This window comes from Solanum pennellii, chromosome 3 (genome assembly GCF_001406875.1).
Source record: "Solanum pennellii chromosome 3, SPENNV200".
NCBI lineage: Eukaryota > Viridiplantae > Streptophyta > Magnoliopsida > Solanales > Solanaceae > Solanum > Solanum pennellii.
In genome coordinates, this window is record NC_028639.1 from 54249928 (window position 1) to 54274266 (window position 24339).

Sequence of the window (24339 nt, forward strand, 5' to 3'; positions counted from 1 at the left end):
TTGATATTTTTGAATAAAGAGAAATAGATATTTAAAAATTATACAACAGTGTAACTTTTTGTAATGAAAATATACATGTGACTAGGTAAAAAAGTACCAGGGGTAGAAAATACAACTCTTGTTTAATCCATGTAACATTTTTGAAACTCTGGTTCTCAATCCTTTAGAATTCCGTAACCAATGTCGAGCAAGGTGTTTTGTTTTTGACACAGGAGCTCCTTAGTTGTGGGGTAAATTAAGAAATTGATTTTATTTTAGATAGAGAGAAGCGTTTTAATAGTCTAAAAAGCAATTAGGATTCATAAAAATTAGAACAAGACATTATAGAAAATGTGAATGGATATAAGAAATATAAATTCTGAATAAGATCACGTCTCTATACAGGTGTACGAAAAAATGAACAAGAGGAAAGAAACCAGAGCGACAACATTACGTCCTTCACTCACGATTTCTTCCCAACTTGTTCTACGTTGCACCCCTTCGTACGGTGAAATTACATAAGAAATGAAATGATAACAAAAGAAAAAAGAGTATCTATATCTATTTGAGAAACAAGAGAAAACTATTAGCCTACAAATTGAATTACAGCTCATCATGTGAATCATCATCCTCGCTGGAATCCTCACTGGCACCTCCTGGTGCTCCACCAGACCTCTGATACACAGCCGTGATAATTGGGTTGCACACTGCCTCAACTTCTTTCAGCTTCTCTTCATAATCCTCCTTTTCAGCACTCTGGTTGTCGTCCAACCATTCAAGTGCTTCTTTTGTGGCGGTTTCAATCTTCTCCTTCTCATCAGACTCTAACTTGTCTGCAAGTTTGTCCTTATCGTTGATTTGGTTCCTCATGTTGTAAACGTATGTCTCCAGGCTGTTTCGGGCATCAACTCTTTCTTTCACCTTCTTGTCCTCCTCGGCAAACTCCTCAGCCTCCTTCACCATACGTTCAATTTCTTCTTGACTCAAACGACCCTTGTCATTCGTGATGGTAATCTTTTCTGACTTTCCAGAGGCTTTATCCTCAGCTTTCACGTTTAGGATACCGTTGGCATCAACCTCAAAAGTTACTTCGATTTGAGGTGTTCCTCTGTTGGAAAAAAAAAAACAATAATTATTAGTCAAGCAGGCAGATGCAGCTCCTGAAATACTCTCTATCAAAACCAGTAGAGGATAAGTACCTTGGTGCTGGAGGTATTCCTGTCAAATCAAACTTCCCCAGTAGTCTACAGTCCTTTACCATACTGCGTTCACCTTCAAAGACCTGGAGATGAGAATTTCAAGTCAGAAGATCCATAAAAATCTCATTCAGTTTTCCACAACACATTCAGCAAATTAGGAAAATCGTGTTGAGTACATACCGAAATTGTGACGGTTGTCTGCTGGTCCTGGTAAGTGGTGAAGACTTGAGACTTCTTAGTAGGAATGACAGTGTTTCTTGGGATCAACTTTGTCATCACTCCTCCAACAGTTTCAATACCAAGAGTCAGTGGAGCAACATCCAAGAGAAGAATATCTTGTCAAAATTCAGAAGAAAATTTTAGTTTTGCCTTGGAAAATTCCAGTATCAAAGGACTAAAATAAGTATGGAAGAAGCATTACCTTTGGTTTCATCACCTCCTTCTCCACTCAAGATACCTCCTTGTACAGCTGCACCATAAGCAACTGCTTCATCGGGGTTGACACCTTTGCTAGGCTCCTTGCCATCAAAATAATCTTTCAAAAGCTGTTGAACTTTTGGAATCCGGGTACTTCCACCAACCAAGACAATCTCGTCAATCTGGTTCTTTGCCAGACCAGCATCCTCCATAGCCTTCTTGACAGGAGTCATTGTCTTACGGAACAAATCATTGTTCAGCTCCTCAAAACGAGCCCGGGTTAGTGGTTCAGAGAAATCCACACCATCAAAGAGAGACTCAATCTCTACCCTGACTTGATGCTGACTGCTCAGGGCTCTCTTGGCACGCTCAGCTTCTCTCCTGAGCTTACCCAAAGCCTTGTTATCCTTGCTAATGTCCTTACCATGCTTCTTCTTTATCAATTTAATGAAATACTCCATAACCCTCTGGTCAAAATCTTCTCCTGTGAGAAACAACAGACAACTTGTGAACAAGACTGATGGTAACATGAAAGTTATTAGTTCTTTTTAATACTTTGAACTTCATTATTACCTCCTAGATGAGTGTCTCCATTTGTGGCAAGAACCTCAAAAACACCATTGTCAATAGTAAGGATACTAACATCAAATGTACCACCACCAAGGTCAAAGACAAGGATGTTCTTTTCACCACCTTTCTTATCTAATCCATAGGCAATGGCAGCTGCAGTTGGTTCATTAATGATTCTTGCCACGTTCAAACCAGCAATGACACCGGCATCCTTAGTGGCCTGCCTCTGGGCATCATTGAAGTATGCTGCATTTTCAAAAGAGATGAACATATATGCTCAGCAATTGTATGACACAAAAGTTTGGAAACAGATATTATCTATCTGAAACGGGGGATGTTTGATGATACCTGGAACAGTGACAACTGCATCCTTGATTGTCTTTCCAAGGAAAGCTTCTGCTGTTTCTTTCATCTTGACCAGAATCATAGCACTGATCTCCTCAGGACTGAAGACCTTGGTCTCCCCATCTTTGATTTTAACTTGGATATATGGTTTCCCATCCTTGTTAACAATCTTATAGGGAACAAGTTTCATGTCCCTTTGTACTTCTTTGTCTTCAAACCTGTCACAGATATAAACCATCATTATCATGATTATATCAAATAGACTTTCACACTACAAAATGAAGAACAATGCCTTACTTTCTCCCGATAAGTCTTTTGACGTCAAAGACGGTCCTCTCTGGATTAACAGCTGCTTGATTTTTAGCTGCTTCACCGATCAGTCTCTCACCATCAGTGAAGGCTACCCATGAAGGGGTGATACGATTACCTTGGTCATTTGCTATGATCTCAACATGTCCATTCTTGTAAACTCCAACACAAGAATAAGTTGTTCCAAGATCTATACCGATAACGGTTCCTAACTTGGTAGCTTCTTCTTTAGCTATAGAGAATGCAAACAAGCTCCCTGTTGACAAACCCAACAACCCAATTAGTGCGAAGTATAAGTGACAAAATTTCATGGGGAAGGAAAAGAATTTGTAGAAATCAAAAAACTTCCCAGACATTGTTGGGAGCAATTTGGATGTACAGTTATTACTTGTTTAACTAGTTCAATAAATGTTATTCTTAACGCAGATGCTACCATCATCTATTCTTTCTTTCTCTACGGATATTTAGTATTAAAGCACTTGTTTACACAAAAATGTAGCTGGCTAGAGAACTGAGGATGAATAAATATTTCAAGTATTGTTGAGGATTTATCATCATTAATTAACAGAAGCAAAAGAAGAACAATACTTGTACAAATAAAATTGTTCAAGTTACCCTTTCTATCTACACAATAACAGTTTTAACAAAAACAACTATGTCAACGATCATAATTGCCGCAAAAGTAGAAAATAACCGAAAATCTGGATGGTTTTATCGAAACAAATACACATAAAATAACCCAACTGGTAGCAGATCTGAGAACTTATACACTCATAACAAAACAAACTACAGTTAACACACATCGAGTTCAATTCAATTCTATTCTACTCATTGCATAATCTTTCAAAACAAAACATGCAAATAATACACAACAATACCTTTGAAAAACTAAGTAGCAGATCTGAGAACTGATACACATACAAAGTCATATCAAAACGAAGTACAACTAACACATAGAGAAGTAGTACACATAGACCTTCCAGTTAATCGTTGTTGCTTTATTAGGTCTCTCTTCAGTTCTCCTCATTGCATAATCTCTCAAAATAAAACATGCATATAATTATTAATACACAGCAACTCTTTTGAAAAAAACGAAGTAGCAGATCTGATACTAAAACATATACATAGCCATATCACAACTAACTACAACTAACACATCAAAAGTAATACACATCGAATTAGCAGTTAGTCATTGTTCATTTGTTGCATTCACTCGGTTCAATTCTCCTAATCTACACAGAAATTCTGTTGAAAAAACTTAACTAGCTCAAATCTCAATACTCAGAAACGAAGCAGCTATAGATAAAGGATACCAATGCTTACCTAATAGGACGATTGCGAAAACGATCGAGGATGCGCGTCTCGTCAACGCAGTAGCCATAGCTCGTAGATCCAAACGAACAATGTCTTCTTTGTTTCTCTTCTCCGATGACTGATACAGGTAACTTATCAATTTTCCGATCAACAAATGAAGCCCTGCGGCTGCTTTATATAGTTGCGAGTCTCCTTCTCTGTTATATAAAGAAGGTTGGTCTTCTTTTTTGAATTTTGACGAACAATGTCACTCACGATGACGTGGACCAATCAGATATAAGACTAGTCGATTCTACAGCCAATGAATTTATGCCATGTCATTTTGCACGTATTCGGAGCTGATTGTTTTTGTGCATGTCACGTTTAGTGACGTGGACCAATCAGAATTGAGGAAGACATGGTAGGAGCCAATCAGCTTTGTTTTAATAGGTGGAAAGATCTGAACCGTTGGATCACTAATTTAATGGGTGATGAATGGTGATAAAAGGAGGTGTATTTAGTAGACTATGAACCGCTTCACACCTAAGAACTTCCACGTATTCAGGAGGTTGCTAGAACGTTCACTTATACTTTTTAACTCTTTTTTTCTTTTCTTTTTCTCCTTAGAGATATTCGACAATAAAATATAATAATTGAACGATACTTAATAGCATGGTTTCTTAACTTGTAATCGAACATAAAAATTGTAAAATTTGAAAAAAAGGGATATTTGAAAATTATAATTATATATTTTTGTAGGGAACAAATTATTTATAGAGACAGATTAACAAAAATATTTGCTTAGAATTTCATTTGACGTATTTATGTATTAAGAGAATGATAGATTCATATTTATAATATTGAAGTTTTGAGTGAGTCTATTATATCTCTGTCTCCCTTTTGTGTTATAATATCGCATTTCCTTCCGATTATCTTTTTCCTCAATTATACTAGGATTTAATTTTTATGATTACCTTAATTGTCTTCCAATTTTCATAGTCAAAAATTATTTTAGTGGCGTCCAATGATACATATGCGCATCTTGAATCCTACATGATATGGTTGTCTTTAATAATTCTATTACTAACGTCAGTAGCGTAATTATGTTATAATCAGGTATTTAATTAGACATCATTCGTCGAAAAATAATATTGTGTATATAAGTAAAATAATATACAAAGTGATTAAATAACACATTTTGAATATATGTTATAAAATAAGGTGTTATAGCTCCGTAATTTTTAAATGTCTTGAAGATGTCTAAGGCCTCGTTTGTTTCCATGAAAGCTATCTAGTTCACGTGTTCAAATCTCACTAGATTTTAATTTATAAAATGAAGTGTCGCTAAGTAGAATTCATGTGCTCTTTGTTGGTTGTGGTAGATCTTTGTATTAGGCAATGTGTTGATGCTTTGCATAACTAAACACGATTGGTGAATTTAGAATTTCAAAATAATTAGTATATATTATTATTTTCTATGATATGACATAAATTTTATAGTGACAACCTTAGTTTGCAAAAAATAATTAATTACTTTATCACAAAAAATAATTAATTATTTTATCAGTTTGACTAATTTTCAAAGGTAAATTAGATCACATTAATTTGATATTTTATACAAAAAAATAGATATTCTAAAACTATATGAAAAGTACTATCAATTACAAATTTTTGCATATTAATATGATGAAAAATACATCTTAAAATGTTAGTCAAAATTTTTATAGTTTGACTCTACAAATAGAAATCATGACAAATAAAACCGGACGCAGAGAGTATCATTTTACGTTTATTGGTTGACATTATATTTGTACCTTTTTACTCTCGTCAATTATGGAAGAAAGTGATCATTAGTTGATAATAACTTATGTAACCACCAACTCTTTATTTCACCCATCATTCTATTTTTATCCTTGTAACTTGTGTAACCTATAAATCTTTATTCTTGTAATCACTTAGGGCCGTTTGATTACGGTTTAACTTACATTTTATTCATGTATAAAATAATGTATTAAGTTATACTATGTTTGGTAGAAATTTTTATTTAGGTAGAAAAATCAAATATAACTTATACCATGTTTTATTGCATTTTTGTAATCCTACATAATTAATACCAACATAACTTATGAGAGAATCTAATTATAAAGTTATGCAGGTAGAAAGTGGAATAAGTTATGTGGGTATTAGTTATACATGTATAAAGTGATAAATTACATATTTACCCTATTAATTTATTTTATTATTTTTAATTGAAAACTTTGTTGTCCTATATATAAGTTTATTTTTTATTTATTTTTTATATTTAGACCATTTTTATTTCTTTTAATTGGAAACTTTATTGTTTTCTGTCAACATGTGTTATTTTTATTTCTTATTATATATAGGTTATTTTCATTTCTTTTTATATACTTGCCATTTTAATTGACTTATCCAAATATAAATATTTGACTATTTTCTAAAATTAAATTACATCATAAAAATACATCATAATACAAAATACAATTCACTTTTTTTGCATATAAAAAATACATCATAAAATATTTAATCAAAGTTTATAACAACTCAAGTTACCACACAATGAGGATATCTATTATAATCGTTGACAATACAAAATACAATTCAGAAATGGAAACAACAAGCAAGTAACCACTAGCGATCCTTAAAACGAAACTCAGAATATAATCAGAGGGAAAGACGATCTGAAATTACAGAGATAGATAGAAGAGGATGAGAAGCTTAGATTAAGAATAGAGATGAGAGGAATCACTCTTTCTTTAACAATTTGCATAATCCTCAAATCACATACCACTTTTTAATGGAACGATCCCACGCCCACTTCTCAACGCGGATTCCAAATTAACTTGACCTTATTGCTTGTTATCGGTCCAATAACTCTTGTCAGCCTATAACTACTTTCGTGACCCTATATCCACATTGGGCTGGACTTGATTCATAACAAAGTTTTTATCGTTTGACTCTAAAAAAGAAAATTATGACAATTAAAAGTGCACGAAGGTAATACTATCTTATAATTAAATGTTATTTGATTATTCATTTGATTTAATTTAAAAGGAAAATAATTCTTGATTATCAAAATCTTGGCATTCACCCCTATAAATCTTCATATTTACGGACATTCAAGTTTGAGTTTAACAATTGTCACATACCTATATATTAAGCAAAAGTCTTGTAGTGTTCTTCACGCTTGAAGCTCCTTTGGAATGGCCTTCATCAAGGACAACTCCAAAATCAGGCTAATTTATTGTTATTCTTAATTATTTGCATCTGATTTATTGCTATATATATATATATATTGTACTTTGATTGGTTTTGCTATTTTTCTCTGTCAATTCAATTCATCAGTCATTTAAATCATGTTACAAGTCTAGCTATACATATTTTTGGGTAAACAAAAAGCTAGTTCAAGAATTTTATTCAATACAGTGTTATAGACATTGAATCAAATTCAACTATTGTATAACTCATCCTATTAATCATCGATATGAGATTTAGAGTTGATATACCCTTCAATTTTGCTTTTAGAATTGATATGCTTCTTGTTATGAAAGTAACTCATATATATCTTTATTGTTATACATATGATTAGTATATATAGACACATAAATTGTATTGGATCAAACTAATACAAAATTTGAATTAAATCCATGTTTATTTGGGCTGAATAGTTAATTTGTCTTTGCAAATGAATAAGTCTATTTTTATTAAATTCAAATCCAAGATTCATTTCACCTTGAAGTCCAAACCTATGCCACGTGTCACAGTGACTAGGCATTCAAGACCAACAAGGTGACGCCACATGTCCAAATGAGGTGGTAATCCCAATCAAATGCAAGAACAAATTACAATACGCCAAGTGCCAAAATGACATCCTTTGACCAATCACAAGCAACCTTGTCCATCCCTGCAACTATAAATAGTGGATGGACATGACATTCTTGGGGAATCAAGAAAACTCTCCAACAAGCATTCAGCAAATTGGAGAAAGCTACAACATCAACCTCACCTCTCTTCGAAGGAGTGATCAACGGAGTCCTTCCCGGAGATCGACTTACAACGACGAAACACTTTTTGACGTCCCAGAGATCGACAACATCTCAAGGAGGTTTACATCATCAAACAATTAGAGAAATGTGGTACTGCCCTCAATCGCGGAGAAACTTAGGAGAGAGAATCAAGAGAACAACAGAATTGTACTCACAATAATTCATTAATTCAGCGCTTTACGAAAATTTGTTGCAAACAGTATATATCCCTTTTCTCTAATGGACGTGAAAATATTAATAAATTTAATTTATTAAATAATTTTTAAAAAATATAATCCAAATTGGGGTATACAAATTTAATTCTCATCACACTTATTTTTAAAAACTTTTTTTTTTGTTTCAATGACTTAAAATTGTTTAAAGGTCAAGTTTATTTATGTTTATTTAATTTTCTAGTAAAATTTATTAAAATGCCCCAATTTTATTTTTACAAATACGAAACTAAATTACAATATAACTGCAAGAAAATTAGTTTTAAATTTTTTTTTTACACTAAAGAATGAAAAAAGAAAAGAAAACTCAAATAATGATAATCAAAGAAATCAAAACATAATTTATGTACAAAAAATATACGTTGAACTTTAATAGAATGATCATATATATCCCTACATGATTTTAAAAAAAATATATCATAAAAATAAATTTAAACCTAATTTTTCACTTCCGTTAGATGAAGGGCATAGGTAAACTTATTTTGTAATGACATGAATATATACAAGTCATTTGTATAACAATAAATATTTATATAAGTTACTTTCATAACAAGAGATATCCAACTTTAAATAACAAAATTTCGGAGGTATATAGGCCTTTTTCCATTGTTGAAATGAAATCAAGAAAAACTCCATTTTAACCTTGAGATGACTATAGATATAGCTTGCATTTTGTCAAGTTGGCAATCTGACATTTTTGATATTGTATCCAATAATTTCAATTTTCATGTGATTAATCATATCTTGCCAGTAAGGCAACTTTCCCAAAGGGGTTCAAATTCAAAATTAAATTTGGTTACATGTAAAATCATGTGGGACATCTCACTTTGCTTTATTAATTTGATTTCCTAATCCTTTTACATATTTGTGTGACAGAGCCAACTTATGCTAAAGGTTATGATGATTTTGACATTTTTTGTCAAATGTTTATCCTATTAATTAGAACTTTAAACTTTGATAGTTATTTTACAAACTAAATACGAACAAATTAAGTAATGAAATTATTTGATAGTTGGTTAAATGGTTAAAGTTATATTTGCATTAATCGCGTAGAAATAATTAATTATGACAAAATTATGTATTGTTTTTATGCAAAGATTCATTGTTTATATATTATTTATTTCACCTTCTTTCATCATAACTTATACTCTTACACATATATTAGTTATACAGTTTTTTAAATTATCGATCAAATGTAATATTAATTTTCTACTTAAATAACTTACTTTCTATCTAGCTATCAAACATCATATAAGTTATACAACAATTTCTTTCATCAGTATTAATACATCATATTCAGTATTATAAAGAGGCAAGATATGTTTTTCATCACAATATTTAATAGATAGTTTTAAAAAATAAATTATTTATATATACTGTTAATATGATTTTTACTTTATAATTTTGAAGCTCACATTACATATATCTAATATTGTAAATTACATAATTCTAATCAATTATCAATCTATCGCACTTATGACATGAGGCTCAAGTAGGCTGGCTAGTCGCGCCTATAGCCGATCGCAAACCCAATCAAATAGAAGCAGAAATAATATGATAATATAATACTCCATCTGTTTTTATTTATTTATATATATTTTTTAGATATTCGTATTTATTTATTTATTTTGATAAATTTTTAAAAATTTAATAGTTTAATTTATCTTTTTTAAAATCATATTTAATAAGGGTAAGATTATAACTTGTTAATTATTATTATTTTAATATGTGTGTCTCTTATAAAGTGGACAACTAAATAGGGACAGAGAGTAATATATTAATATTAATAATTTAAACAGATATTAGATTTTGCATAATTGAATTCCAGCTTTTACATCCGCGTTTTCTTCTTCCTCTCTCTCTCTCTTCAACTCCCCCTGTCTCTCTTTCTCTCTCTTCACTTTCTCCCTTTCTGCTTCTTTTTTTTTTACTCTCCCCGTTAGGGTTTCAGGGGGCGCCGCTTTTGCTTTGTTCGATCTTCACAAGTTTCAGGTTATTTATCTTTTTTTTTGTTTATTTTTCAAATATTATCTAATTTGATTTTGGATTTCGTTTTATCAACTGAATTTGATGTTTGATCTATTAGTTTCAAAGATGTTTTATTTTTCTGAAGTATCGTGTTTCAATGAATGTTTGATGTTTGAACTACGATCTATGCGTTTCTGCTTTAATTTGATACTTTTTTGACCTTATTGTTACTGTTTAATTTTATTCCTAGTTTGGTTTGTGCGTAGATATAGTTAGTTTGGTGGTGTCAGCAAGGATAACTGTGGGTTATTTAAGGATATACTTTTGCTGATTTATTGAGTTTGGAAGTTCTTTTTTTTTTTTGCGGTAAAGTTTTAACTGTATTGATGTAGTGTGAAATGCAGATAAACAGGTAATTTTGGTTTTGAGGGTTCTATGATGGTTTATACTTGTTTTTGGCAATGCTTAGTGAGTTTTCATTGTCTTCAGTTGATCGTGAAGGACTTGTTTTTTGTGATTTGTTGTGTTGTTAACTAACGAAGAAAAAAAGTTGCCTTTTTTATTGGGCAATAGGCTGGCCATTAGTTTTGTTGCTGGATCGGTTAATATTTTGGTCCAGTCCTGTTTTATGTTAGCTATGTATTGTCTGGTAGTGTAATCCCTCAGGGTCTGGGTAAGGTGGGGTGTACAGTCTTATCCAGAAAATAAAAAATCTATTTGCTGGTATATTATGTAATGTGTAAATCTGATCTGTTGATTTTCTGTATATGGTTACTTATTCTAGATTCGATTTGGTTAAAATTTACCATGTTTTTATCCCTAACTCGATTCTACTGGTTGGTTCCATCGAACTTCTTGCTGAGGCTAGATTGTATTTATTCCCGTTTAAGAAAGACTTCTTTAATCTAGCAACATGGTTTTCCGGTGGACATTTGCTATGCTTATTTCTGTTTTTTTTCTTTTAATAAAATTTATCTACTTTCGTTCTGGCTAATGATTTTGTAGTAGCATTACTTCGGGTGCCTTCATTTGGATGTTCCTTGGAATCTAAGTTGGACCTTTTCATGTTTTTGCAGATATAATATGGCAATGGAAGTCACCCAGATCCTTCTTAATGCACAGTCAGTTGATTCAACGGTGCGGAAACATTCCGAGGAAACTCTAAAACAGTTTCAGGAGCAAAATCTTCCTGGTTTCTTGTTGTCTCTATCTGGAGAGCTTGCTAATGAAGAGAAGCCAGTTGACAGTCGTAAGTTGGCTGGTTTAATACTTAAAAATGCCTTGGATGCCAAGGAACAGCATAGGAAATTTGAGCTTGTGCAAAGATGGCTATCACTTGATATGGCAGTGAAGGCCCAGATAAAGACATGTTTATTACAGACGCTCTCTTCTCCTGTGCCTGATGCTCATTCAACCGCATCACAAGTCATTGCTAAGGTTGCTGGCATTGAGCTTCCTCAGAAGCAGTGGCCTGAGTTGATTGGGTCACTCCTTTCAAATATTCACCAGGTCCCTGCTCATGTCAAGCAAGCTACTTTAGAGACACTGGGTTATTTATGTGAAGAAGTTTCTCCCGAAGTTGTGGATCAAGATCAAGTAAATAAAATCCTTACAGCTGTAGTTCAGGGTATGAACGCTGAAGAAGGAAACAATGATGTGAGGCTTGCTGCTACCCGAGCATTATATAATGCTCTTAGTTTTGCTCAAGCAAACTTCAACAATGACATGGAGCGTGACTTTATAATGAGAGTTGTATGTGAGGCTACTCAATCTCCAGAAGTCAAAATTCGACAAGCTGCTTTTGAATGTTTAGTCTCCATTTCATCAACATACTACGAGAAATTGGCTCCATACATCCAAGATATTTTTAACATTACAGCAAAGGCTGTTAAAGAGGATGTAGAGCCTGTTGCTCTTCAAGCTATTGAATTTTGGAGCTCAATCTGTGATGAGGAGATTGATATTTTAGAAGATTTTGGGGGTGATTTCACTGCAGATTCTGATGTTCCCTGCTATTATTTCATCAAGCAGGCTCTCCCTGCTCTTGTGCCTATGCTATTAGAGACACTTCTTAAACAGGAAGAAGATCAGGACCAGGATGAAGGTGCTTGGAATCTTGCAATGGCTGGAGGCACTTGCCTTGGTCTGGTGGCCCGGACTGTAGGGGATGAGATTGTTCCACTCGTTATGCCATTCATCCAAGAGAACATTTCAAAGCCTGATTGGAGACAAAGAGAGGCTGCAACATATGCCTTTGGTTCTATTTTGGAAGGTCCTTCTCCTGACAAGTTGACACCTCTTGTTAATGTTGCTTTGAACTTCATGCTTACTGCGTTGACAAAGGATCCCAATAGCCATGTGAAGGATACGACTGCATGGACTCTGGGAAGGATATTTGAGTTTCTTCATGGTTCTACAGTGGAGACACCCATTATTACTCCTGCAAATTGCCAGCTGATAATCACAGTTCTACTTCAGGCCATGAAAGATGCTCCTAACGTTGCTGAAAAATCCTGTGGTGCTCTATATTTCCTGGCTCAAGGCTATGAGGATATGGGTGCATCATCTCCCTTGACACCTTTTTTCCAGGAAATCGTGCAAGCACTTCTTACAGTTACCCACAGAGAAGATGCTGGTGAGTCGCGACTCAGGGCTGCTGCATATGAGACATTGAATGAAGTAGTTAGGTGTTCAACGGATGAAACAGCTCCAATGGTTTTGCAGCTGGCTCCTATCATTATGACGGAGCTGCACCAGACTCTCGAAGGTCAGAAGCTTTCATCTGACGAGAGAGAGAAGCAGAGTGAGTTGCAAGGTCTTCTGTGTGGTTGCTTACAGGTCATTATTCAGAAATTGGGGGCTTCAGAGCCAACAAAGTTTGTTTTCATGCAGTATGCAGATCAGATTATGAACCTTTTTCTTAGGGTTTTTGCATGTAGAAATGCTACGGTGCATGAGGAAGCCATGCTTGCCATTGGAGCCCTAGCCTATGCAACTGGTCCCGACTTTGCCAAGTACATGCCTGAATTTTACAAGTACCTGGAAATGGGCCTTCAGAATTTCGAGGAGTACCAAGTGTGTGCTGTTACGGTTGGTGTTGTTGGTGATGTATGCAGAGCTTTGGAAGATAAGATCCTACCTTACTGTGATGGTATAATGACCCAGCTTCTCAAGGACCTGTCAAGTAACCAGCTGCATCGATCTGTAAAGCCTCCAATATTTTCATGCCTTGGTGACATAGCTATGGCAATAGGAGAGAATTTTGAAAAGTACTTGATGTATGCCATGCCAATGCTCCAGAGTGCTGCTGAGCTGTCTGCCCACACATCTGGTGCAGATGATGAGATGGTAGAATACACAAATCTTCTGAGGAATGGAATCTTGGAGGCTTATTCAGGGATATTTCAGGGCTTCAAGAATTCCCCTAAAACGCAGCTTCTGATCCCATATGCACCTCACATCCTGCAATTCCTGGATAGCATTTATATGGAGAAAGACATGTAAGTGTTGCATGATTCCCTCTGCATTGTACATTTTCTCTTTTTAATAATGTGATCTTTGTGCTGATATCCTTCCTCATTTTCTTTCGAATTGTAGGGATGATGTGGTGATGAAAACAGCTATTGGGGTTCTAGGAGATCTAGCAGATACTCTGGGCAGTAATGCTGGTTCATTGATTCAACAATCATTATCAAGCAAAGAGTTCTTGAATGAATGCTTGTCATCAGATGACCATTTGATTAAGGAATCTGCTGAGTGGGCAAAGTTGGCCATCACTCGTGCCATTTCAGTTTGAGGTGGCCGCTTTGGTACATAACTTTTTTTTTAGTAAGTCCATGCATGCATATGGTTGTGTCCAGTTGGGGTCTGAGATTGCATTCAAGAGTCTTGTCATTGATGTTATCTGACACTGGAGAAATCTACTCTTGTTGTCGTTAACTCATGCGCCAGCACCATGGGTCGAGGTTTTGTTTGGGGAGGGGGGGGGGTTACTACTCAAGAGTTGAAAGTCCTTCCATTCAGCATGTGACTTTGCTGGTGATGTGTATTGGGGTCGAAAGGGTCTGCTGTAACTTACTAAAGGAACTAATCAGGCTGCTGGTTTGTTGGGTTTTCCGTTGGTCTATCTACTAAGAAGAGGTGTCCCGTATCATCCCTGTGCTGCCGTCTTCTCCAAGGGCTTTGAGGGTCAGAATGTATAAGGTCAAAGTTTTGGTAGTCCTGATACTTTAAGCCAAAGCTTCTTTGATACTGTCCCATCTATTTTTTTTCTTTGGGTCTGTCAGTCGTCATTGGTCAAAGCAGCTGCATTTTCTTTATTTCAAATTGCATACATCTCATTCATTTCTTTTGCATATACTGGTCATGGGGTAACCCACTTGTTTTAAAATTTTATATAGCCATTGTGTTTTGCATCCTTCACATTTCTCTTTCTGGGTTGTTTTCCGGCAGTAGGTATTTTTGCACATCAGTAGCAGATTGTGCATCCATGAAAACATGTAAGCTACCTTTTTCATGCTGTTACGATACAGTTTTTTTCCTCTCCTAAAAGAAAAGGATCATGCTTGTGATCGTAATATCATAAATATATTTGGTTGCTATTCGTTGGAAGGCATGTCATCAAAGCAATGGGAATTGAAGATCTTCTTTTTAATAGATTCACATGTTGCTGTATCCATTGATTTTCCAGTTTAGAAATGTTGAAATCGTTTCCACAGTATCCTTGATACTAGAGGCAACTCATATCTTCTAATTGCTCAACCTCAATTTACTCTGTCGAAAATTCGAAAAAAAAAACAAATGCTGATGGCGAAAAATTTGTTCCATTTGCGGAACAAAATTCTTTTACCAGAAGAAAGATTGTGTGGGAAGAAAATGTGAAAGAGAACATACATTATCTAGTGAGGTGGCTTAGTAGAAACTGTATGTGAGAGCTTATGCTTGCCTTAGTAGGTAATTCCAAACAATGTAAATGACAAAAAAATGAGAAGAAATTATACAGGAAAAGAACTTGTCATCATGCTAGAGGAACAGCTGCTGCCATATTCAGCAGTGTCTTAGTGCTTCAACAGCTCTAATATCTATAGATACTAACGTTGTCTACACTTAATTGACGAATTAAGGTGATAAAAGGGTTGAATCTCAGTGAATCATGAACATTTACGACACCTTATCATGTGTCTAAATAGTTCATAAATGTAACTACTCTCGATGATATCACTACTTTCTACCTAGGTAAAACGTAAAAAATAAAGAATTTCAAACGAAAGGAGAGTCAAATAACACTGATGGAAACAAAGTGTTTTTGCCACTGGCATTGTTGTCTTCAAAGCATAGAACAACAAAATTCCTACTTTGTTATGTTTTTTTACTGTCTGTTATAAAGATCAGTACTATGATTATTTAATGTGATTATTACTACTTTATTATGCTGTGGTTAATTGGCAATTCAACATTAAATTAGTAGTACTAATGTTGTTTTAGGTTCCCCGGCAACCTAAGAACCATGGTGGAGAACAAAACCTTTTTTCCCCCCTAATAATTGTACTCAAATTCTCCCAATTAAAGTTACACCATCATTACCAACATTTGATTAATTTAAACCTTGTCTTAATGAATGATTAACAGACTTAAGTGAAAAAAATTAATTTAATGTGTTGTCTACCTTTTTGGGTAGTGCCTTCCACTTCCACATTATGACTTTTTTTTATTCAAATTTCAACCCTATAAAAATAAAAAGGGGGGCTTACATTCATTTCATTTGTAGGCCAATGTCCATTTCTTGTCCCCAAAAACAATAATAATAAAATAAGTAAAAATAAAATAATTGATTTTTCAAAAGTGACGAAAGCCGAAATATTAGAATTAGAGGGCACTAACAAAATTTACTTTAATTTGATATTTGGTACTACGGAAAAGTTGTCTTTGAGGAAAGTGTTTCTTTTTGGCTATTGAGGAAAGAAAATATAATATTTTCCTCGGTTTTATTTCATGTGACATTACTTCATTTGATACGGTGTTTAAAATAAGATTTTTTTTTTTAAATTTGTGGGTCTAAAATAATTCTTACATATTGTTATTGTTGTAACTATAAATCATTTTATTAAGGGTAGAAAGGAGAATTTTTAAGTTAAATTATTTCTAATTATAGTAGGTAGCTTCTTTTTCCAAAAAAAAAAAAAATAATAAAAAAAGAAAGGATGCTAGTTGCCACATAAAATGAGACGAAATAGTAATAATAATCAAACAGGATTGATGATGTTGTAAAAAAAAGTCGACTTCCCCTTGCGTGGAAGGGTAGAGCTAGATGGTCAGAAAACTTCAGTATATAGATAAAGGTTGTCAACTCACTAAAACACAAATAGGGATCATAAATATGGTGAATATCACGAAAAATAAAGAGATACAAAACCCAAATTAAATTGACATTTCCATAAGGAAGCTATGAAAGGCTTTCACAAATCGAGATTTTATCTAGAAAGAATGAAATTATAATTTATATCTGAATAACAAGGAACACAAAAAAGTAACAAGAGGTGTACATATCAATTGATGAGAATAACATTCATGTAAATGTTCTAACATGAAATATAATTGAATATGTCAAATTTAAATCTTAAATTCGTCAAATATTTTTCTGATTCTATGTAAATGTTTGAGATAAGTCATGAGTCCTTTCCACAGGAAAAATAAAAGAAGATGAACAGTGCAAGAGTTGAGCAACATCTAGCACTTTGGAGGGTTTAATTTGATAGTGATATTGTAATATGAGGGGACATATGGGAAAAGATGGAAAAGCATTATGTGAAGATGGATTGGATTGATACACAGCATGAGTTATTGGGGTACACAAGCATTATAGAAAAGCACATTGACTTCTCATAAAGGTGATGTAAACAGAGAGAGCAAAATATATTAGACTCTAAATGGCACAACTTTAGCCATGCAATACAAATGTCAAAGGTGTCCACATGCATATATAGTAACACTTGCTTCTATATTATTATTTTTCGAGATATCGTTGAATTCACGCAGGCCTAGCGAAAAATAGATTATTATAAAAAGACAAGATTTATATAGGTTTTACAGGCATGTCACAACACATACATTTACTCTAGTGCCTTTATATATAGGTGTCTTTTCAACCTATCAGAGATTTATATATGCCTATAGAAAATGTGAAGAAATTTTAGTACTTAATTCTTTTATTTTGTATAATATCATATGTAGCTACTTCCAACTTGATTGGAATTCATGAGACATAATTAATATTAATTATTGTAGTTGTTGTTGTTGTTGGTAGTATTGAAGATATTTTATCGAACATTTGCTTACCTTTCAATAACATAATTTTTGAATAACTCTGCGATCAAATGTTTATGTAAATAGAAAGAATTACACAACAGTATTTTTCTTTAATCTATGTTGAGATTTACACTATGATTTTCACCCCGCTCCATTGATAACCACATTAGGTATTGCACTATTATATTGTTGGCTCCTATATATATGTTGATGTAACATGTTAGATATGTAGTAAATTAGGTATCATATTAGTGCAACTTTGACTTGTTGTTTGTGGCATATAGGTGTTGCAACTCATCATCATTATGTATACCCCTAATGGGTGGGATGCACCATCACCCCCCCACCCCACCCCACCCCACCCCTCCCCTCTTCAACTCTCACAATAAAACCCCTTCACTACTCCCCACTCCAAGTCCCCTTAATTCTCAACTTGATCTATTTTATTCTTACTAATTTGGCTAACTCAGCTTATAGTAGGAAAAATTGAATAAGCACACAACCATGAGACCTACTTCCAAAGCATTTGTTCTCTTTGTTTTGTTTCTCATCTTTGTCTCATCAGGTAATTTACACTTACACTTCATACTACTAGAAATAAAGGTTTTTTTCACCGTAAATTAGTGAAGAATTTATGATTTAAAATATGAATTTTTTATCAGCTCAGTGGAAATATGAATGGTGGAAATAAGAAGAAGTGGGATCTTTCTAATTTTACCATATGAAACATTTGCTAAGTATTTTTTTTTTCCGTTTCATACTGATTCAATCAAAATATCAGTGAAAATAGCCATTAAATATTTTTTTTCAGCGGGAAAATAGGGATTTTTATTAGTAGTGTAAGCTGCTTTATTTTATTTTATTTTTTGCTAAAAATGACAATAATCACTTTTTTTTTTCACTAGCATAGAGCTTAAAATGTGTATGATATTCATATTATTGATTATCTTTGTTTTTCCTTTTGTGTTATTTATTAGGTACTGTTGAAGGCAGCTTGGGCAATGGCCTAAACCGCATTCACAAATTTCAAAAGGTATTTGTACGATAAAAGTCATTTTTCAATAAAATATTTTATATGAAAAAAATTAATTATTTTTAAGTGTTTGATTTATTATCAGAAAAATATCTTCTATAAAAACATAAGGGGAATACATTTTTTATACGACTTTACTTAACTATTAACTTCACATTACTTGTCTTAACAACATTTAGACGTTATCATCAATTTTAAATACTCATAAGTTTCATCAAGACATTATTTCGATTTGCTAATATTTAAAACTTTTATTTCTTTTTTCTTTTCATTTTGTAATATATGTCAATGTAACAAAAAAAAAAGATTCATATCCTTCTTTTAACCTTTAAACATATCACGTAAGAAAAGTAAAATTAAAGTGTTATTAAAAAGGAAAGAGATTATTTTTAAAAAAATAGACTAGAAAAGAAAGTAGATTATTTTTTTTAAACGAAGAGAGTATATTATTAGAAAAATCAAAATCTTTGAACAATCATTTACAACTCAAGTAATTATTAAAACTTTTTTTAAAAATAGACTAGAAAAGAAAGTAAATAATTTTTTTTTAAACGGAGGGAGTATATTATTAGAAAAATCAAAATCTTTAGAACAATCATTTACAACTCAAGTAATTATTAAAATGTCATTTGACTAATTAATATAATTAAACTTTTGTTGTAAAATTTGATCAGAGGATGAGAGAAGTACCAAGAAAGTTGATGGTGGTGGATGCAATGTTAGATTATGACTATGCAGGACCTAATCCTAGGCATGATCCCACTAGAAAGAGAGGTGGCAATCACCCTTGAAGAAACTTTGCATATCGGGGTTCGAAAGAATCAGTAGTTTTGATTCAGATTCTATATATTTATGTTAAGAAATCACGCAAAATATTTATAAATAATTTATTAAGAACCTAGTAAGTTGCGTTTTCTAGAATTCAGAACCCATAATTTCAATATCTTTATTCCTCCTATGAGAGTATAGAGATTTTGTTTACAATATTGTTGCCTCAGGGCATAATAAGAATTGCAAGTCTCTTGATGAGATGTTGCTTGAGTTTTGGCTTGTGCCTCTCTGTTATGTAAGCTAGATAGTATTATATGTTAGCACTATTATGTTGTTTGAGTTTTGAAATAGTGAAATAAATAAGTTGATTAGAATTATTTGAACATTTTTTACAGAGGGAGTTTTGGAGCAACGATAAAATTGTTTCTGTATAACCTATTAATTATGAGTTCGTGTAATTGAATCAGTCAAAGAAATTATGTGTGGACCCTTTCATAGTTGCAGCGTAATTATTGGTAAAGTAATCGGTTGAATGATTGATATTTCATTTATAGTTACAATTCTTTTGCCTAAAGTGAACAAATCTAGCATTCAAATTCTTAAGTTATTTCAATGGGTTAAAAAATCACACGTTTTTCTGAAGTTGCATACATATTTACTCAAGAAAACCTTTTTTCATTATTGATAACTTTTAAAACCTAATATGATTGATGTACAAGAAAAATCCAAGTGATTTTCCAAAAAAAAAAATAATTTACGTGTAATTCAAACCAATCGACTTTCACCTCCATATATAAATAGCTGGAGTCATGTAACATCAAGGGGTTCAATTGAATCCTTTTTGTTAGAAAATTATGATGTATAAATAGGAAAAAAGTACATTATTTTTTATCTGTTATGTTTGTTATATACAAAGCATTAAAATGAGAATTATCATTATAAGGGTGTCATTTTTTTTCTATACAAATATATATTTCTGGTGGCCAAGATCATTTGAATTATATATTAAAGTTGTCAGCACAGACCCTTAGTGTTAGTTCACTATTCATTCCACAGTTCAACAGTTAAATTTGGAATTTTTTATATTTTTAGAATATACTATCTAAAATGCTACATAACTTAATTACCTTGACAGGTAAATGTACAAGGCATAATTGAAACTTTATGTTCCTTTTCATATAAAAATACTATATACAATTAACTAATATTACTATCAAACTTCTAAGGGAAAATCATTGTTGATAGCCATATTCCAATTGACACAAAACTGATTGTCACTAAAGCTTGTCCCAGTTCTAACACAACATTCTGTTTCTTTACTGGTAAATTTCGCCAATCCGTCCTCCTATCGATATATCGAAATAAATAAAATGTAAATATATAATCATTATAATATATAAGTGCTAAATTGTTAGGAAAAAAAAAGTATAATAGAAACATCTTGTGGATATGTAGACCACAATATTATAAGTACTAAAAGACTGAAAAAAATGTCAAATCTATGCAATTCTGCCTAACAAACACAAAAATGTAAAAAGAAAAAAAAAGAAGCTTAGCCACTATAACTTAATGACCTTTTCTAATGGTGTGTAATCACATTATGTCTTCATCAAAAACTTTATTGTATTTCCTTTTGTGATTATATTGACTTTCTTGTAGTTGATAATGATGATCAAAAGGAATATCACAGCTAAATAAGTTTGACTATATATCAAGGGGTTCTCATTTGGTCTCTTTTCGCTGGAACACTGTATATATAAAGGTCATAATTATTATTTATCTGTTATAGATGTTGAATCCCTTTGGTTTTTTCGTGTTTCTACTTCTTTATACTTTGACTTCCGTTGGTCAAAATCCTAGTCTGTCCACTTTTATCCCAAAGAACTATCTAGCCTTAAAGGAACTATTAATTTCAGTCTCAAGTCACCTACCAACACCTTAAGTTTCTGAAATTATCAGTAAAAGTACATTGGTTGCAAAAGGTCAAGTGCATACCCCAAATCAGCAATGACAATGCTGACATTATCTTGTGTCCGTCGATCCTGAAATGCAAGATCAAAGAGCTAAGTATATATACTTGTGTGCGCGTTTGGAGATTGTTAAGTACAGAATGCAGAAATTTTTCGTACCAAGGCTAACCGTGCAAGAGCTTCACATGCTATCTGTTAGTAGGGGGGGAAAAGAGGCAAGTTATATATGGTACTACAATATTGCACCAAAGCTAATTAGGCAGATGATATTTCTTACCTGAACATCACCATGCTCTCGAAGCTGGTTCCTAACGAAATCTACTATTTCATCGCTGAAAAAATTAAGACGAAAAACTCTAATGAGATCATGATCTTTGAAAGAGTCAATTGGATGTAGTGTCTAAAGATCCTGTTTTTCCATACCTTTTCATGTAATCCCATAATCCATCAGATGCTAATAGTACAAATTCGGCATCTGATCCAAGATTCACCTGTAAAACATCTGGAGATGCTATAACCAAGTCTCCCCTGAACTGAATCCTAGTAAAGTAAACAGAAACAAAGCTTTTACTTGCAAGAAGTCATAATGATGTACTCTATGGTTTACTTAGTCGAGTTCCCTAATTCAAACTACCAAGGCAAATACGCTATATAAATGTCAAAATTAAAATCTTGGACATGAGAATTGACAGTTTGTACTTCTCGGTGATGCATGAGCTAATGCAGCATTATCATCAGTATGATTTGCAGCTCAAGCAAGAAATGGAAATTACCGTGAAATGAACTTTTCAGACCATCTGCGTTCTTTAACCCCTTTCTCCAGCATCCTAGTAAGCAATGATCAGAAAGAACGCGTTAATTTTTTTCCATGGCAACGAAGAAATGCAAATGAATAGAGCATATGCTTCCTATCAGTTTAGCAGATAATCAGAAAGAACGTACTCTTTCTTCTTTGTCTTAAATCTCATATCACCAAAAGCACGGGATACTGAAATATCATTACAAATTCTTCCATTGACAATCTGCAGATATAATATACATCCAATGTCAACACACACGGTGACTAATGTTCATCCTGAAAGCAACTATACTGGACTCATAATTGTCTCTATTGCATATACTCTCTCCGTTCCAATTTGTTTGTCTTACTTTCCTTTTTAGTCCGTTTCAAAAAGAATGTTTTTTCTCCTTTGTTGGCAACTCTTTAATTTTTACTTTCCACATGTCATGTTTAAGACAGTAAGATTCAAAAGTCTTCCTTATTTTCTCAAACTCTGTGCCAAGTCAAAACCAAACAAACAAATTGAAACGGAGGGAATATTATTTTGGCAAGTCATTTACTTGTTTGCATTTGTAGATATTGAGAATTTTGATCAGTATTTCAAGAAAGAATCCTGAATATAAGTAGATGAATAAAACAATCGACTATTCTAGGGGACGCTGCGAGGGGTATAAGTGTAGGAAACACACCCATCCACCTGCTTCGTTTATTCTTCTGATTTCTTGGAGAGAAACCTTGTTGTTTCCATACGGCCTGTGTGAATTGGTTAGTATCTCTGTTTTTCCAGATCGGGACAACACCTGCATTATCATTCAGGGATTCCAATGGTTAAAAAAAAAACACATATCCATCTCGAAGAACATACTAACAATAAGCATTTCATTGTCAGCAGGAAATGAATGCTCATTTACCACAGATGAATCTCCAACATGTGCGATGATCAATGTATCATTCCCAACAAATAGAGCAGTAGCTGTCGCACCAGATTCATCTTCCTTCTCGCTACTCTCAAGCCTTTTCCAAAAAGAAACAGCATCTAAAATTCCATACAGAATACAATATGAAACTACCTGGATTCTTTTTTTTTTCTTTCATTTACATGCTGCAGTAGCTTACCGGTTCAAGAGTTCCCTATCCGCATTTTCAAAAGCTTCTTGAAGTGCCTTCCTGATTGCATTTAGGTCCTTTCTGTTCAATAGCAGCCCTCCTTGTAAAGCTAGAACACATTCTTTATACAGCTCTTCCCTATTAATAGTACATCTGTTATCCAACTATGCAGAACTTCCAAAAGTAAATCGCACATAGAAACTACATAAATCTCGCTATCTAGTAAAAGACACTCTAAAGAAAACGGAAACTCTGTAAGTTATGTTGAATCATATAATCCTTCATATAAAAGAATCACACACTTAATCATATTATTAACACACACACACCTCATGTGAAGGTTTGATTCTTTCTTTATCTGTCAGTTTTGATATCACATTGAATTGTGTGATCATCTCAATTGAAAAGTCCTAAAGCTTAAGACTTTTAGACGAGAGTACAGTCACACAATTCAACAGCTCAACAACGAAAGTGCCAACTACATATGCGAGAATTATTGATTTTTGACATACCTAAGGAACTTGACAGAGGAGAAGCCAGCATGGCCATCAAAAACAGCAGCATAAGTGAAGCCATCAAGATCATCCGATTGAACGATAACAGCATCATCTTCCATCTCTTCACGCGGACCTTGGACCATAGTTGAACCCCATCTGATGCCAGAAACACTGGTAAAAGGAGCTGGCGCGTCGATAGCAATTGCAGAGCAGCATCTTCCTCTGCCCTCTCCACCTCCACCTCCACCTCCTCCAAGAGGCTTCTGTATTATGCTCTTTTTGGATGTAATTTTGTAACTGCAAATTTTGTTTAAAAGAACTTTTTGCAAGTGGGGACTAGATAAGGCCATTGATGAAATAGGGGGGAGTCTTGGTTCTCACTAGACTGAAGTTAGTGTAAGATCGTCCCCCCAGTAAGCAGAAATTTGCTTGGTTAAGGTTAACCAAGGATAAGAACACTTGGAAGGTAGAATCCATAACTGATTTTTAACCAATTATTGACCACTAGTTGATAGCCAG

At 33.4% G+C, this 24339-nt stretch overlaps 4 protein-coding genes across 5 annotated transcripts; 2 read left to right on the forward strand and 2 right to left on the reverse strand.

Moving 5' to 3' along the window:
* Positions 1-321: 321 nt before the first annotated feature.
* On the reverse strand, positions 322-4318 carry LOC107014478 (luminal-binding protein 5). The gene is made up of 8 exons (XM_015214405.2): positions 4143-4318; positions 2808-3075; positions 2514-2728; positions 2169-2411; positions 1600-2079; positions 1359-1513; positions 1179-1261; positions 322-1087 (listed from the first exon to the last, which is right to left on the reverse strand). The coding sequence occupies exons 1-8, from the start codon at positions 4198-4200 to the stop codon at positions 583-585; spliced, it is 2007 nt and encodes a 668-aa protein (XP_015069891.1). The 5' UTR covers positions 4201-4318; the 3' UTR covers positions 322-582.
* A 5881-nt stretch (positions 4319-10199) lies between these two features.
* On the forward strand, positions 10200-15076 carry LOC107014392 (importin subunit beta-1). The gene is made up of 3 exons (XM_015214277.2): positions 10200-10380; positions 11433-13856; positions 13954-15076. The coding sequence occupies exons 2-3, from the start codon at positions 11440-11442 to the stop codon at positions 14150-14152; spliced, it is 2616 nt and encodes an 871-aa protein (XP_015069763.1). The 5' UTR covers positions 10200-10380; positions 11433-11439; the 3' UTR covers positions 14153-15076.
* Positions 15077-18068: 2992 nt separating this feature from the next.
* LOC107013773 lies at positions 18069-19842 on the forward strand. The gene is made up of 3 exons (XM_015213651.2): positions 18069-18226; positions 18639-18694; positions 19369-19842. Exons 1-3 carry the CDS (start codon positions 18166-18168, stop codon positions 19483-19485), a joined length of 234 nt encoding a protein of 77 aa, XP_015069137.1. The 5' UTR covers positions 18069-18165; the 3' UTR covers positions 19486-19842.
* Positions 19843-20534: 692 nt separating this feature from the next.
* Positions 20535-24289, reverse strand: LOC107014612 (protein phosphatase 2C 57). 2 transcript variants are annotated; one of them, XM_015214590.2, is made up of 11 exons: positions 23836-24288; positions 23333-23461; positions 23128-23230; positions 22906-23016; positions 22378-22457; positions 22209-22262; positions 21859-21975; positions 21713-21767; positions 21595-21627; positions 21461-21507; positions 20535-20810 (listed from the first exon to the last, which is right to left on the reverse strand). In XM_015214590.2, exons 1-11 carry the CDS (start codon positions 24168-24170, stop codon positions 20687-20689), a joined length of 1188 nt encoding a protein of 395 aa, XP_015070076.1. In that variant the 5' UTR covers positions 24171-24288; the 3' UTR covers positions 20535-20686. The 2 variants fall into 2 exon arrangements, with proteins under 2 accessions (XP_015070076.1, XP_027771353.1); XM_027915552.1 differs by lacking the exon at positions 21595-21627 and having other exon boundaries at positions 20562-20810; positions 23836-24289.
* Between the last annotated feature and the right edge of the window lie 50 nt (positions 24290-24339).